The 15,989-nt window shown below is 38.7% G+C and overlaps 1 protein-coding gene across 3 annotated transcripts; it reads right to left on the reverse strand.

The window, feature by feature from the left end:
- Positions 1-44: 44 nt before the first annotated feature.
- cc2d1b (coiled-coil and C2 domain containing 1B) lies at positions 45-15,841 on the reverse strand. Of its 3 annotated transcripts, none has more exons than XM_079244345.1 (26): positions 15,772-15,841; positions 15,383-15,509; positions 15,150-15,294; positions 14,453-14,556; positions 12,770-12,889; positions 12,171-12,314; positions 10,902-11,232; positions 9,134-9,252; positions 8,712-8,790; positions 7,657-7,740; positions 7,329-7,465; positions 6,358-6,430; positions 6,018-6,154; positions 5,796-5,925; positions 5,378-5,550; positions 5,068-5,193; positions 4,802-4,860; positions 4,586-4,702; positions 4,040-4,113; positions 3,881-3,939; positions 3,734-3,785; positions 2,978-3,077; positions 2,576-2,666; positions 2,312-2,434; positions 2,198-2,232; positions 45-2,086 (listed from the first exon to the last, which is right to left on the reverse strand). In XM_079244345.1, the coding sequence occupies exons 2-25, from the start codon at positions 15,443-15,445 to the stop codon at positions 2,221-2,223; spliced, it is 2,652 nt and encodes an 883-aa protein (XP_079100471.1). In that variant the 5' UTR covers positions 15,446-15,509; positions 15,772-15,841; the 3' UTR covers positions 45-2,086; positions 2,198-2,220. The 3 variants fall into 3 exon arrangements, with proteins under 3 accessions (XP_079100471.1, XP_079100470.1, XP_079100469.1); XM_079244344.1 differs by having other exon boundaries at positions 2,207-2,232; positions 12,171-12,317; XM_079244343.1 differs by having other exon boundaries at positions 12,171-12,317.
- Positions 15,842-15,989: the final 148 nt, after the last annotated feature.

Genomic DNA, 15,989 nt, shown 5'->3' on the forward strand with positions numbered 1-15,989 from the left:
ATGTAAAATTAAAACATGGTATTTAATAACATATGTAAGCATGATCAGCAAATTCATTCCACACTTAAAAAGTCAGTCTTTGATTCTGTTACACATTGTTTTAGGGTATTCTGGAATATAAACATTGATATTTGTAAACATGTAGGCAATCAATATATTAGAAATTAAGCTAAACTGTAGCTAAACTTTTTAAAAATTATACAGGACAAGGTTCTAAAATAAATTTTCTGCACAAACAAAATGAACAGAAATGTGTTGAGGTAAACCAGTGTCATTTATGCACTTAGATCTGAAAGTTTGTCACTTTTTTTTTTTTGCAAGTAAATTATTAAAGTTTTAAAGGTTCAGTCTGCTCCAATTGCTTCAAACATTATCTTGTATGTTTTTTTTTTCTTCGTCTACCTTGGGAAGCACAAAAAAATGACAGCCATTCAAAATTGTCACTTAAATAGCTCTTCAGCTGATGAATGCACCGATTATTTTCATGAACTTCACATTTAACCACCTGATGCAGGTTTTTAGAGCTGCTTAAAGCAGGGAGAGAAACATTACTAAGTATTTTAGAATAACAAATGAGTTAAGTGCACTGTGGCGCACCTGCAGAGTCGGGTGGTATCACATCATCGTGTTTTTGACAACTGTCATTTCATATCTTCTCTCAGTAACAAGCCAGATTAGATGGGGTAGGGTGTATATAGGGAAAAGTGTAATGTTTTGCACAGCAGAAATAGGCAGATGCTTAACGTGAAATCCCCCAGTTCACCCTGAGACAAATACCTTTGTAATTTGGATAAACTGACCCTTTAAAACTTTACTTAGTGTACATTTTTAAACCACCTTGCAAAAGGACTGATGCATAGTTTAAAAGGCATTTACATTTTGTTGCAGATAATAAGATTGCATTTAAATTCATTTTTTCTGTATCTTTCCTGTCATTTTAGCATCATGACTTCAAGCACAAAGAAACTTCCAACTTGGCTTTGCACAAAAGTTAGAAACAATCAGAATCTCTGAAACGCAACAGCACAAAGTAACGTTTTGTGTTTTGCTTCAAGTCAGTGAGATCTAAGCACGCTTACTGGAAACTAAGAGCTTAGTTCTACTTATTCAACTTACTGAAGAAAAAACAAACAAGCAAAACAACTGAACTTTCCCTAAATTAAGTAAATGGACGCAGCTAAAAAGGTGTCCTCTACTGATCCACTTATCTGCAGATGTTATGATGGATTTGCCTTGAGATAAAAATGAGCAACTGAATCTGCTTTTTTGTGCTGTTGAGCATAAACGAAACGACATACCAACAGCAACAGACATGTGAGTGTGAAGTTTAGTGGCCACAGTCAAATAACTCCAGTGAAAAGTGTCAAAATAGAGCAAACAACTACATAATCGTACCTTGTGTAGTTTCATTATTTCTTGGCTTATCCCTGTTAAACGTCTGTGAAGGCGCTGCTAAATACGCTTCAGATTTCCACACAAAAAAAAACTAGCTGTGTGGAAACTGAATTCCCAATTATCACCCGAACCTCTGGTGTCTTTACTGGTTTGGCAGCTAAATGTAATTTCAAATATACAAGATTTTACAGCAACTTTGATTACTTTGGTATTAGTGCATAGGTGCAGTTCTAGATATGAGAGGTGTTTAAGAACAGATTCTTTGATGTATTATCCAAGGTCATGTGAGGCAGCAGGACCAGGGTGGCTCGGCACTCAGCCATTTATCAGTAGTAAGGTAATAATGCCATCCCAAGGAGACCCGCCAATGCACCAGAAAGCTGTTTAGATGGCTGAGATTGTTGCCTGAGTGTTTTTCTTTTGAGTTAGCTCCCTCAATTCTTCCTGATGAATCCCAGTGTTCCTCCAGCAGCTCCTCGGAAAGTGGAGGCTCCAGTTACTGAGGTGACGGCCTGGAGTACAGTGTCTCCATCTGCTGGACAGCTGTGTAAAAAAAGAGCTTGCGTGTCGTGCAAATGTGCAAAGGGGTTTAATCAGTCAGAGACCACTTCAGTCCAAACGGAGCATCATTGACCTCCAACCTCCTCGTCCACCTCCTTCCTCTTCCTTGCGAGTGCTTTTGATTGAGTGCCTGTCATCCGTAAAACAAAGATCCCTCGGGTTTAACTTAATAGTACGACATAAATCACATTAAAACATGCTGTATTTAGCTACTTTCAGACCCCCCCCAAAAAAAACTTACCAAACTTACTTTGACAGAAGCACCTAAACAAGAACCTTAAAGAAAAAAAAAAAGGAAATCAGATATTTAGTGTTTGGATGCTGATGAGCTGAAGTTCATTAGAACTGCTGTTACCTGTGACGAGTCGATAACCAGCCAGCGCTCTGTGCTCGTCTGCACGTCCTGACCGCTCAGAGGCTCCCGCAGTCGGATCTTCACTTCAACACGACCTCCTGTGTGCTTTCGGCCGTCCATCACCTGACAGACAAACACCAGGAAGTTACAATCTGAGATTTCTTTATTTAGTCCATTCATATTTACAATATTGTTGTTTTTGTGGTTGTTTCTTCTTGTGCTTTCTTTCTTTTCTTTTTTTTTTCCATGCTTATTGACACTAACCTCTATGATCTCCCTGATTTCACTCTGTGACTCCAGTTTCTCCAGCTTCACCAGGGCTGACCCGATCGGCTTGTCGCTCCGCAGGAAGCCCCTGTGAGACGAGATGATGTGAGAAATCAGGACACAAAGCAATGTTTCCAAATCCATAAAGACCAACAGGAAGATTTTCATTTAGCGCTCTCTGACAACTTAGCTTTGCTTCACCTCAGCGCTTTAAACTTACGGGTTGTGGAACATATTTGACGAATGATGCCGTCTAATGTCGTTTTCCAGTTATCTTTATGGTGTACAGCACTTTACTTGTCGCTAGGTTTTCACACAAAGTGTTTTGAAGCAATTCAACTACAAAGTCCAATCACTGCAGTTTTATCCTGCAAAGCAAGCGCTCCATCTGCGACTCACCCTTTGTGCAGCAGCTCCAGTTTCAGTCCTTTAGATGACACCACCCTCCTGAAGCCACGATGGTTACGGTTGATGGATAGGGTGAAGCTCTGGTTGTATTCTAGTGACAAACCAAGGCAACATCTTTAATGTTTTGGATGAGAGATTAACTAATCCAGTGGAAAAGTACCAAAAAATATCTAACTTAAAATTCCATCCATCCATTTTCTTAAGCACTTGTTACGATTAAGGGTCACAGGGAAGCTGAAGCCTATCCCAGCAATCACTGGGCGAGAGGCAGGGTACACTCGGGAAGGATTGCCATCACAGAGTCACACAGAGACACACTCACTACCTGGGACAATTTAGAGTAACCAGTTCATCCAAAATGCATGTCTAGGGGAGGAAGCTGGAGTACATGGAGAGAAGCCACACATACAGAAGGAGAACATGCAAACTCCACACCGTTCAAACCTCCCACTAACGGAGGCTTGAACCAGCGACCTCCCACGGTGCTTAAGTTTTATGTCACAGTTTAGTTTGTTTCTTCAAAACCACCCTCACAATATGATATTAGCTTTAATAAATCTTTTTATTTACACTTCATCAGCTGGTCTGAAGGAATGTTTCATCAGTAATCAGCTGCCCAATGAGAAATATTTACACAATAATCATTTTCATTCACAATAGTTTCCCAGTTCAAACAAAAAATAAATAAAAAAAAAAATGCTCCAAAGCATAAGGAGGCAAAACGGGGCTTACATCTGCTTTCATTACCTGGAGAGTTAGTGTTCTTGATGACAGTCGTTTTGTGTCTCTGTGGCTGTTCCTGTTTACCACAAAATAAGAGAAACATTTGTAAGGAAAACTGTTTCTACATGAATTCGCTGTGAAATGAAAAAAGATGTAGTTTCAGGCCGTTACTGCGCTGGGGTAGGGGAAGTCAAACTTCACGTAGGCGTCCAGATCATTTGGCTGGATTCCTGAAAAAAAGTCAACAAATTTATCACCAAACTGTAGATTTATAGTTCAGATTTACTTTTGCCTATTTAAAGATTGATTCTTATAAATGTAGATTTTTACCACTGGGAGCAGGAAGATTCATTCCTTTCACGATGACAACAACCAGGTCAGTGCTGCTCAGCTCGGGAAATATTCTGCAAAGCAGAGATGCAAACAAGAGGAAGACAAAAACACAATCATTTACCAATCTATTTGGAGTATAAACAGCGACATAATCATACTTTGCAAAGCAAAGGGGGAAAACAAACATAAATCTGCCTCAGTTACTGCGAAAGCCCCACATGTGAGCAGACTAACACTAATGCAACTTCTTCAGCTGCTTCATCACATGAAGATATGGCTTTTTCTATAACTTCTGTCACATTTACCTGCAAAAATCAGGCAAAATGTTTCTGATTTGGTCTAAAAATACAAATCTGATCACTACATTAACATGCTTTGCATATGAGAGTCTACAATGTAGTCACCTTATTGATTATCACCATTTAAATATTGCAATACAATATTCAAACATGCAAATTATCGTTAATTAGTAATAACTGCAACATGTAAACATTTTTATTTGTATTTCTACATGTATTAAATTTACATAATTAAACTTCCCACCTTACAGTACGAAATGATCTCTCCTCAAAGTGATGCTTAGGTGGAGGCAGACCCCGGGACTGAGCCAGTTTTAGCACCTCCATACTCTTCTTACAGCTTTCTGCCATTTTCTCAAACCTAAAACGTCAACGTGATTATTTATTCCAAACTCTTTAGTAGTCTGGCCTGACAAAAAACATCAATGAAAACTGCTGCAGGGGACAGATTAGCGCTTACTTTGTTGTTTCAGTAACGTTTCCCAAGTGTGTGAACTGCTTCGAGTGTGTCATGCATTTCTAGAAGGAAAAGCAAGAAGAGATCTTTTCACTCAAATCAACAGTTTCCATCACATCACTTCTACTATTTGTTCCTACAAGTCAAAGGAAGCGTCACCAAAAATATTTTAAAAAAAAAAAAAAAACTCTCTTTCACCCCGATAAGGAGTCGTTTCAGTAAAACAACTGATAAGTAAGAAGAACAGTGGACCGGTCCTGCAGTTTTACCTCATACTGCTCCTTCAGGATCTTTGACAGCTGTGTGTAAACCTCCTCCTCTTTCTCAGAAATCTGCACGTCGTCGTGATGAATCAGGATGAAGTCGTCCTCTTCGTCACCAGGGGGCGACGGCATCTTCAGACACAGAACAAAGAGGATTGATTGGGACAATATTCTGTGCTTTGAACTGAATTTAAAAAAAGACTGCCGAGAGAGACATCTGAACAGAGATACTATCTACGACAATACCCGATGTGAAATCTCTATTTTTCCAGGGTAAATCCCACCAGCAGAACAGGACTTAAAGCTATTTACTCACCGTGCTGATGTCTACAGACTTGCCGCTGCGAGCTGCTTCAATCATGGGGTCCAGGCCCTTTGCGGTGCGAAGAAAAACTTTTGCCTGTTCCATGTCGTTCTTCTGCTTCGCCTGCAGAGCCGCCTTCATGTACTGTTTCTTCCGACCCTCCAGGAGCTCCAGCTGTTGAACCGCTGGAGAGCAGACAAAGACAAAGAGTTTACTTTTTGGAGATTTCATATCAAATAATAGTTCATTATTTACTAGCAATGCTGAAAACATCAATAATGCATCCATGAAGAGAAAATTAGAAAGTTGAATTCACTGCTGAAACTGAAAGAGAAGACGCCACTTCTCTTCTTAATGTGTTGTTTTAAGGAAACAATGTATATTTTGACAGAGACGCTGTTATTTGCAGAGATCTGCGTTTGGAACTGACCTGCTGGGGAAAGTCTGTCTGTCTGAGCTTTTCTTTCAGGGGAAGCTGACGGAGATCGTTTTGGTCTTGGACCTGGAGCGGGAACATCTAACATGGGCTTCTTTGGCTTTTCTGGAACAGCAGGCTTTGACTATAAGAAACACATGGTGTTAACTACTCATCCAAAAACCAATGAACAAATAAGTAAGTAAATCAAAATGCATTAGAACACCGACAGCTCACCTCTTCCTCCTTCTCCTCATCCTCTTCATCTCCTACTTCTGCAGCATCAGTAGAAGTGAGTTTGCTGGCAGCTTCAAGAGCAGCAATAAACCCCTGCTCTGCTCCTGCTGCTTTCTGTCCGGGGATTGGAGGAAAGCCTGAAAGATGAGACGTAAATTGACTTCATAGATCACGCACGAAAACACGTCAACTCATAGAAAGACTGACAACTTGTTTACAGATACAGACTGTACAGAAAACACACAGAGCTGCAGATCTGAACAAAGAATCCAAATCAATTTTGTCAGGAGTTAAGTTTGACATGGACACAAGCCTGTAACTTCAAATACACGACTCTCACCAGGGGGAACCGGCAGCTCATCAAAGTCGACTGCTCTCCCTGCTTTGTGAGCTCGAATAGCACTTTGATATTGCTGCATGAAGGAGGATAAAAAGACGTCAAAAGCACAACTGACATTCAGAGATTAGCTAAAAGAAAAAAAACCTGTTAAATGTAACATGTATGACCTTCGTGAGAGAGTAGCCATTAAAAACTATGTGGTTTAATATTCATATGCACATATATTTAACTACAAAAAGTCTTTGTAAGGTCAGACATACCTCTGCAATACTGTAAAAGCTCCATATTCAAAACCAGATACTGCTTTGTGTACACATCAGTATATACTTACAGTTGTGCTCATATTTATTCATAACCTTTTATTAAAGAAGGGAAAAAACAGTTGCCTGTAAAATAAGTTCAAATTGACAAAAGTAATAATAAATAAAAATTTTATGAAAATCATTACAATATTTTCTAATTCTGGTTCAATAGAAATATTTTTTTTAAAAAGCAAACAAATAAGATCATTTATTACATATTACATCACTCAAACTAATATTTTGTTGAACAATCCTTTAATGTTTCCGCTCCAGTCAGGTGTTTTCTGTTCCTCTCAGTCAGACTTCTGCACCTGCTGACAGGTATTTTGTCCCACTGTTCAACAGAAAAGTGCTCTAATTTGTCCAGGACCAATTTTTTTGGGTTTTTTTTCTTTCTTCAACTCAATTAAATGAAAAAACAGTGTCTTATATTACTAAATCATATTTTTGCAAATTTTTAGTTATTGTTCCTTTTTTAAGTCTCCAGTTATTTGAGTGACTGTTGTAAATTCAGCCTTTTCTTTTATGAAAGGGGATGAATAGATATGAGCACAGCTGTATGAGTACTATTAATCAGCAGGGAGAAAATCACATGGAAACACAAACTTTTTCAGCAACACAGTTCTATAAATTTAACTACAGAAGGCAGAAGGAAATCCTTTTCTCTACCTTGGCAATACGGTCATGCATTCGCGCCTTGCGGTCATCTCCGCTGGCTTTAGCCTGAGCACATGCCTCCACATACTTGTCTCGCCTCTGCTCAAGAGCCTCCAGCACATCTTTGGGAGCTGAGGGGGCAGCCGGGACTAAAAGAGGAAACAATTCATCTTTTTCAGCATGGATGTATTCTACTCTGAAACTTGACCTCCAAAGCGGTTTGCAGTGTGTTTCCATGATCATATCGGTTAATCAACAGTCATAAAGTGCAGCTGAGCTTGATGTGTAACCATCTATCAGGGTTTACTTAAGCAGAAAAATCAAACTGAGAGTGGAGTACCTGGAGCTGTTGCAGCCGGCTGTGTGATGTGTACATTTTGCTCGATTGAAGGTTCATTTACTGGAGCAGAGCTTACTCCTGCACCTACAGCATAAAAACGTGTTAAAAAATGACACGTAAATCACCAGACACAACTAATTTTAGCTCTTAAAATCTGTAGACTTTCAACTAACAGATGCGTTTTAAACGAAGGGGTCTCAATAAGATGTTTGGCCAACTTAGTTGATTTACAGGGAGAGAGAAATACAGCAGATGCTGTCCTTTTTTTTTTTTTTTTTTTTTTTTAAGTGTCACCCCAAGGAAGTTAGTTCAAACCCATAATAGGAGGCCTAGTGGGCCAATGGGTTTTGTCAGTTTTATTCTGCACCATCTTTACAACTATTCTGATGATGTCTGTGGTGGAAAAGGCACTGAGTTGGGTAAAGACGCAGTGACTTTATTTTTTACATTTCAGTTATTCATTGTGCCCCATGTGTGGCTGCTTGGTCACCACAGAAGAGAGCACTACAATTCTGATAAAAATGCTTTACAGGATGCAGATAATCCTTCAAAAGTACTTAAAAACTATTTAAAATAAGTCTTTTTCTCAAAATGAACAAGTGGCTCTAAATATGAGTCTACCCAAACAGAGCAACAGTGCCATCATTTAGTTTGTAATCTCTCTTTACGTCAATTAAATTAACTATTGCACATTGCCTTGCTCAAATATCCCCTCAAAACCATGTTTACCACCTTTGCTGGGTTTCTGAACTGTTAGCTTGTGTTACCACCTACACAATCCCACAAATGAACTTTGGCAGATTTTCTCACTTTCCTGCCCCCTAATGATGGCTAATTCATTTGTGTTGCGTCCCATTTCTGCTCTGAGTTCTCTTAAGTCAGTGAAAGTCAGTCCGATAAGAGTTTTGTTTCGCTGCTTGCGCTGTCACTCTTCTTTAATGATGTCCTCTTGGGAAACTTTGCTGAACCAGCAATGGTGTGGTTTAGAAATTCAGTATAAATACTGGAAAACAACTAGTTTTAACCGAAACAAAATGTGTCATGTGATTTCTGACCGTCTCCTGGAGATGGAGGAAGGCCACTGAGGTCAACTGCTTGTCCTTTCTCCACTGCCTGAACCACTGCATCGAACCTCTGCACGAAATTTAAAAAAAAAAGAAAAAAGAGACCAAACAACAACATAATGATGCTCTTTGTCAGCGTCCTCATTGTTGGCATATTTAACATTTTTAGAGAAAGTCCTGTCTGAATGTGCAAGGACACACGGAGAAAACAGAATGCATAAATAATGCAATGCCAACATTTACACATAATTTATTTCAAACTCGAACATAAAAATACCATATTTAGCCATGATCCATTTCTTGTAAACAAACTTTAGTGTCATTTCAGCTAATTCCAGAAGTGATTTTTTTTATACCCATTTATACATAGAAAGCAGCCTTCATTTTGCAGCTCGCTCATGGTGACAGCTTACCTTGCTGGTCTGGAGGAAAAGTTTTGCTTGCTCCATATCGCCTTGCTTCTTGGCTCTCAGAGCTGCCACTTTGTATTCTTTCTGTCTCTCTAAAAGCATCGCCTTGGTGGCCTCATTTGCTGTGTATTCCCCAGACAAAATAGAAAACAGTTATCAGTTCATGGTGAAAGACTTCATTCATCTCACAGCGAGAAGTTAGAAAACACACCCACTTTGCCGTACACATTAAAATTCCTCCTCCTAGAATCCAAAACCAAAAGGCTGGCTAGTATAAACAGAGATACATTATAGATCATTTATAATCCAGTGCAAAATAAAGTGTGCTGAAAAGCAGAGTGGATAATCCAATTATAGAAGTAAATTATTTATGGATGGTGATTTTATGGGAGAACAGAAACACAACATTAAGGCCAACACTAAACTCAGCATTTGTTAGTTTAAGTTGAAATGTTTGTCTATTTAAAAAAAACCCAAAAAACAATCAAGCAACAAAAACAAAATAGGCAGACGCAAAGTTTGTATGCCTAATATTGTACACTTACTAGTAGAGTTACCTTAAAATATACAAATACCAACAAAAACAGCTTACTACATACACAATGTGTGATTTTTATAAAGTTAATAATTTAGAAAATTGCATATCTCTCAAAAATAAACTCAAAGGTTTCTTGGCTTAAACTTTAGGACAATAGGGAGGTACAAAAATATTTTATTAGCAGATTATTTTTAGCACCAAAATAATTAGGAAGGTTATATTTTATCTTACACACCTTTCACTATACATATACATCTCCAAGTTTAGGTCCAAAACTAATGTTCGATTGCACCTGAAACTATGAGCTGCCCAGAGATTCTGTCAAAGACACTCAACAGATTACCAAGCAGCTTCCTAAACACTTAATCCATAAACCTTTACCAGAGTCTGCATCCAACTATGTCCGTAACTGAAAAGACATCTTCATACTTTGATTACTGGCACGACAGCTGAGGTCATCCAAATCTGGTTCAAACACTTTTTTTCAACACGATTAGGCAACATGCAACACAACTTTAGCCGAGGTTGAGCATCGCAAAGCCATCAATGTGTTGAATAGCCTTTGGAGAACAGTGTGCTTACCTCTGCACTGTCCCTTTTTTTTTTTTTTAAATAAACACAAAATACGTAATAAACAGACTGCAAATGAATAAACAGTGGAAAAGAGACCCTGTCGAACTATTATGCCCCAAATCCAGCTGATAGAACCCCTCAAATCATAAGAGGATACCATCTTAAGAGAAAAACAGTCAGCTCTGAGATATCTAGTGATAATTATTTGTGTGTAGGATCACAGTTTCCAGGATTTTCTTTCTTTTCATATTGGCTGCAGGCTTTAGTAAATCCCATCCATCAGCATGTTTTCCTGATGAAAAGTCTCTAATGCTGATAATCTGTTTAAACAGCTTTTTTTCAGAGTCATTCATCAAGCTCAAAAGCAAATGTTTTAAAGATAAATCAACTTTTGTTCCTCCTAGAAGACTATTTAATTTAAACTAAATTTCCCAGATATGCAGTTTCTCTGATTCCCTACGCAAAAAAGGAAGACACAGTGTACAACTTCATGCAGCTACATCAGTGATATTAATGGGAAATACACTAAAAACCTTGAAATAAACCAAAATGAGCCACTATGTTTAACCTGGATATTTAGCTGCATGAAAATGTTAGATTTTTTTTCAAGCATTTCCTCTAATAACAATTAAAATCCCAAATCAAACAAAAGAAACTTACCATCTGTTTGAATGGTCCGAGAGGGTTCAGCAGTTCGGTCACTTTGCTCCTCAGGTGATGGGAGGCTGCTCGTAGTGGGTGGGGAAGCAGAGGAAGACTGTTCCTCTTCACTGGTGGGTATGATGATCTCGGGCACATCAGGTGGGAGTGTCAAAGCCACCGAATCCTCCTGATGAGCAGGTTCAGGTGGTGAGGGTACAGGGGGAGCGGGTCTTGCAGGAACAGCAGGCCGAGGGGCAGCGCTCGGGGCCCCAGTGGCGACAGGCGGAGGGATCTCTGCCTCATTTACAGGCCTCCCTTTTTTCACAGCAGCCACCATTGACTCTAATGTCTGTAAAGAGCAAAAGCAACAGTTTAGTTAAAAAAATTGAAGAAGATTTTCAAGATAATAAAATTCATTCCTTCAATTTCTGAACCGCTTTGTGTGATAGAGGGTTATGGGTAAGCTGGAGCCTTTCCCAGCATCTCACTGGGCGAGAGAGATCTTAAAATGTGTGATAAAATCAATGAGCCAAACAGTGTAATACATACATACACACACAAGCAGTAAAAGAGAATTTCACTTATGTGTTGTAAGAATTTTTTTTTAAGTACAGTTGACAGAATGTTTACATTAAGGCGTCAAACAAAGATTGAATAAAATAGACATTTATTTATGGAAATACAGAACAGAGTTTGAAACATGAAGAACAGGCTTAAACTAATTAGCAGGACTGAATAAATCAATAAACTCATACTGTATTACCCTGATCAAACTAATGCTATTAGATGGTATAAGGCAGGGGTGTCCAACATTTAGTCCTTAAGGGCCACTCCCCTGGAAGGTTTCAATGTTTCCCTGTTCCAACACACCTGGCTCACACTGAATGGATCCAGCAGCCTATAAAGTTCTGCACAGTGATTGATAAATTTGAGTCAGGTGTGTTGGACAGGGATGCCTGGAAAACCTGCAGGATTGTGGCCATTGACGACGGACCTGAACACCCCTGGTGTCAGGGTTACTTTATTCATTTGACTCTTAAAAATTGGTACTATAAACATTTCTAACTAAAGAATTTTAGCGAATGTGGTATTTTCTGGGCCTTTTCATCGTATCAACAGGCTGTAAGTGATTGATAAAGAGCGAGTATATTGATCAGGTATTTCTGCTACAGCAACAAAAATAAGGTAGACAAAATTATAACCTACCAATCTGAGATTTTAAAAAAAAAGATTACAGAAACACCTAGACATGCTGGTATGCTTTCATGAAGATGTAGTTTCACCAACCTTCAGGCCACGATCATATCTTCTTGCTTTGGATGTTTCCCCTGCAGTTTTGGCATTCTGAAGGGCCGTCTTGTACATGGCTCGTCGCTCCTCCAGGATATGTTGGAGGGTGCCGGGTGCTGCTGAGGTGGCCTTTACTTCTTGCTGCTTCACATACAGAAAAAACATGTGGGTTGGTAAACATGAAAATTTGTAAAAGAGAATCAATGATGAAAACTAAAACCTGACTTTGAGATCTGTAAATCTTTACATAGTTTTGAGTCCACTGATTAAAACGAAAGGCACATAAAACATTCAGAGCATTTCAAACAAACAAAACGTGCATCAGGAAGTACATGAGTAGGAATGCAGTGACACATACTACAAAGAATGGAAATCAGTTACCTCAAGTGCAACTAGTCCACCACAAACGCGAGTAAACAGCTACTGATTGAAGAATAACAAAAATCTGGTAGCTAATTTTGTATCAAAGTGGTAGGGAAGGAGAACAATAACTCCCGTCCTTTCCTGTTACCAGGAATACATAGAAACTTCTGGTATTTGACACGCAAGTTCGTGGTATCAATTTCTATGCTGGCAGAGAGCAGTTTTTATTGTACCTGCGCCGCTGGGGACTCTGGTGTTTCAGCTTGACAAGATTCATCAGTGACAGAGGATGTGGAGGAGGCAGTTACTGCATCCTCGGCTTCTTCCTCACCCACCACTTCCTGCAGCTCAGCCTGATGAGGAAAGGTTGTAACAACTGATCAACAACCTAATGCATTGCTCACACTAAACGCTGCATGTTTCAGAGTTTCTGACATGTGACCAGATTTCCATTTGCTTTGTTAACTTCTGTCTGATCATTTAACAAAAGAAAATGTTGCAAAACTAAACTGCAAAACTGGGTTGATGAAAATTAAACCATTTTTTAATTGATTTTTTTCATGCACTCAGGTAATCGTTAAGGGGATTCAGCATTGCATTAACAATCGCACACGATCTACAGTTTGGCTCCACATGTACTAGGTTGTTTTTAAAAAAAAAAAAAAAAAAAAAAAACGAAGGAAAAATCACATTCAAAAGAAGAAAAAGAAAAAGATATAAAACATGCAAAAAACGTCATGATAAAGCCAAGATACTGTGGATTCATTATCACTTACTCTAAGGATCTAATAGTCTATACTGGTACATTAAAAATGAATGTATGACTATAACAAAGTGGAAATGAGCTGCTTGGCAGAGGTCAGTGCTCTCAAAGTGCTTTTCTCATTTTCGATTGTTATAATGTTGCTTTAGGAACAATTACGAAAGATACACATGTACATGATATTTGATTAGGTTTAGGTTAGTATTACTATTATTATTAGCTCACTAGCTGTGATATATTGTATTTTAGTAAGCCAACTATTACAGTTGGTCTTTTGCAATGTGCCCGAGTTTCCTCATCAGAATAATCTTCTGTGTCATTAGAGGAGTCTCTTCATGTAGGAAGAAGCTGGTCAGCTTCACACAATCTCTCTCAGCATTAAGAGATTTCCTTCCATAAGCAGAAATAAAAATGAGACGGAAATTTGTGCTCCAGTTATACGTTCAGTTGAATCTCCTTTTGTTTGGTGGAATTTCACCAGTGTGCAGTTGTTAAACTAGTTACAGTTCAGTTCAATGTTATTTAAGGTGAATGTGACAAAACGACAAATAAACATGTTACATGTATTACATAAATATATGTTTGATGCCACTTACTGCTCAAGTAATAACTTGAAACTAATTAATATTGTAGTATAAAGTTGTGTCATATTAGACACACTTGCATGAATGGACCTATGTGTGTCAACTTGGTGTAAAAGAAATATAAAAAACAGTTTTACTGATAAAGTATTAAAGGAAAAATGGAAATAATGCTCTGTTGTAGTCAATAACATGGATTTAAAGAATATTCAATCGTAATATAAATTTATATCAAAAGATGGTAAATTAATGCATCTTAATGTTGTGCATTAGACAAGATGTGCCTTTGTTTTGCTTAAGAGGGTAAATGACAGAAACATGGACTAATACCTTGCACTACATTTCAATTTTATAAACAGATTTACTTGTATTAATACATTATTATATTTTAACTTTTGATTGTATGTTTTAAATACATAAGCACTTTTAACATCCCATGCCTTATGCATACTTATACATTCTACTGAGATTACACTCATATTGCTTTGGGACATTATTGTTAATATAATCTTACACTGTGAAGACACTCTATTCCTGCATGAGATGAAGATTTTTTTTAAGTAAGTACCCACCAACAGATCTTCGTCATCTTCAACATTGTCATCATCATCATCCTCATCCACATCTCTCATACACTCATCAGCCATTTTTGCAATGTCTTCCATAGGCAGAGGGCCTACAAAACAAAAACGCTGTCATGTAGTCATGCGGCAAACTTCATGAATTTTCACACAGCTACAATATCTTGTGTAAAATCAGGAAAATGATGCAGAAACATGATGTAGAGGGGTTTTAAAGTTGTCAAAGTGGCCTTGAATAGAAATAAGATAAAAACAAGAAAGGGGCATTTTATTATCGTTCACCTGTGCCCTAGATGAACACAGAGCTGCTTTTTAGACTAATCAGGTGTCAAATTGGATAATTTCCCAGGGCACACCTGATGATCTGTCACGGCACACTAGTGTGGTTGAAAAACACTGGTCTAGTGTATTGCTATTGGTACCACTGGCTGAGAGATGTTAGAAATGTTGTGTTACACTGTATAATTCACAATTTTCACAATATTGCACTGGGGAAGGGGGGCCCGTGGGACACTTTGGGCCCGGGGACCTGTACACTTTTAATCTGGCCCTATAAGTGGGATATAAAAAAAATTACTTTTATAGTTTTATATCTTTAGTAGAGTCCTAATATCTCTCTATCCAGGGTTTTACTGGCTAACTATCCGTCAATGTTTACAAAACTCAAATTAATACGAGCTGCACTCACTTTTCCCCTTCGGCTTGGCTCTCCCTCCTGCAGAAGCTTTATTTCCAGTAATAGCAGCAAGTTCCGCCTCCAGGTCCGGATCGTCCAGATTCTCCTCCATACCCATCATCATCTCCTCGGGGTTCAGGTCTACAAACAAACCCATCTAAAAGCCCAAATCTGAAGTTAAACTTCACGTCGTGACAGCTGTCATCACACTACCTTGCATACTTTTTTCTCTCAGAGTTGTTTACCTGCTTGGCAGCAGCAGCGCCCTGACCTTTCGGCATCGGCGCCTTCTTCTTCTTACCAAACATCCTGTTTGCTCTTCTTGGTGTTTAGTAACCAACCCGAGTCAGAGCCCGCTAATTTAAACTACACCTAAAAACAAAAAACACATTCTGAAAATATGCAGCCTGCAGTCAGGTTGCGGAAATCATGTGAGTGGTTGTCAGGTGGCTCCAAAACAAGTCAGTGTGACAACGAGCTGCCAACTGACCCTGCTAGCCCGGCTAACTCTTAGCTAACCAGTGTTTTCTTCCAACTTAAAAAGTTAATTTCTAAGCAAGAACCTTTTAGTCGCCGTGACTCTTAACCAGCACTTCAAGACGACAAATGTAACTCGTCAGGAGCGTGCCTTTACCTGTAAGTTCACCACTTCATGAGGTAGTAAGAGGAACAGTTTCTCTTCTGTGGTTTGACATCGCTTATTTGACTACGCATGCGCAAAGCGAGAGGCCGTAGAACCCTGAATCTTGTCTGTCAGGCAGGCAACTTAGGAGTGAATGAAATCAATATACAGCAGTCAACAGTAATTAAATTCATAGTTGGATATTACATGGGCTGCATGGTGTTTAGTAC

The sequence above is a fragment of the Telmatherina bonti genome (genome assembly GCF_933228915.1).
Source record: "Telmatherina bonti genome assembly, chromosome: 7".
NCBI classification, from domain to species: domain Eukaryota; kingdom Metazoa; phylum Chordata; class Actinopteri; order Atheriniformes; family Telmatherinidae; genus Telmatherina; species Telmatherina bonti.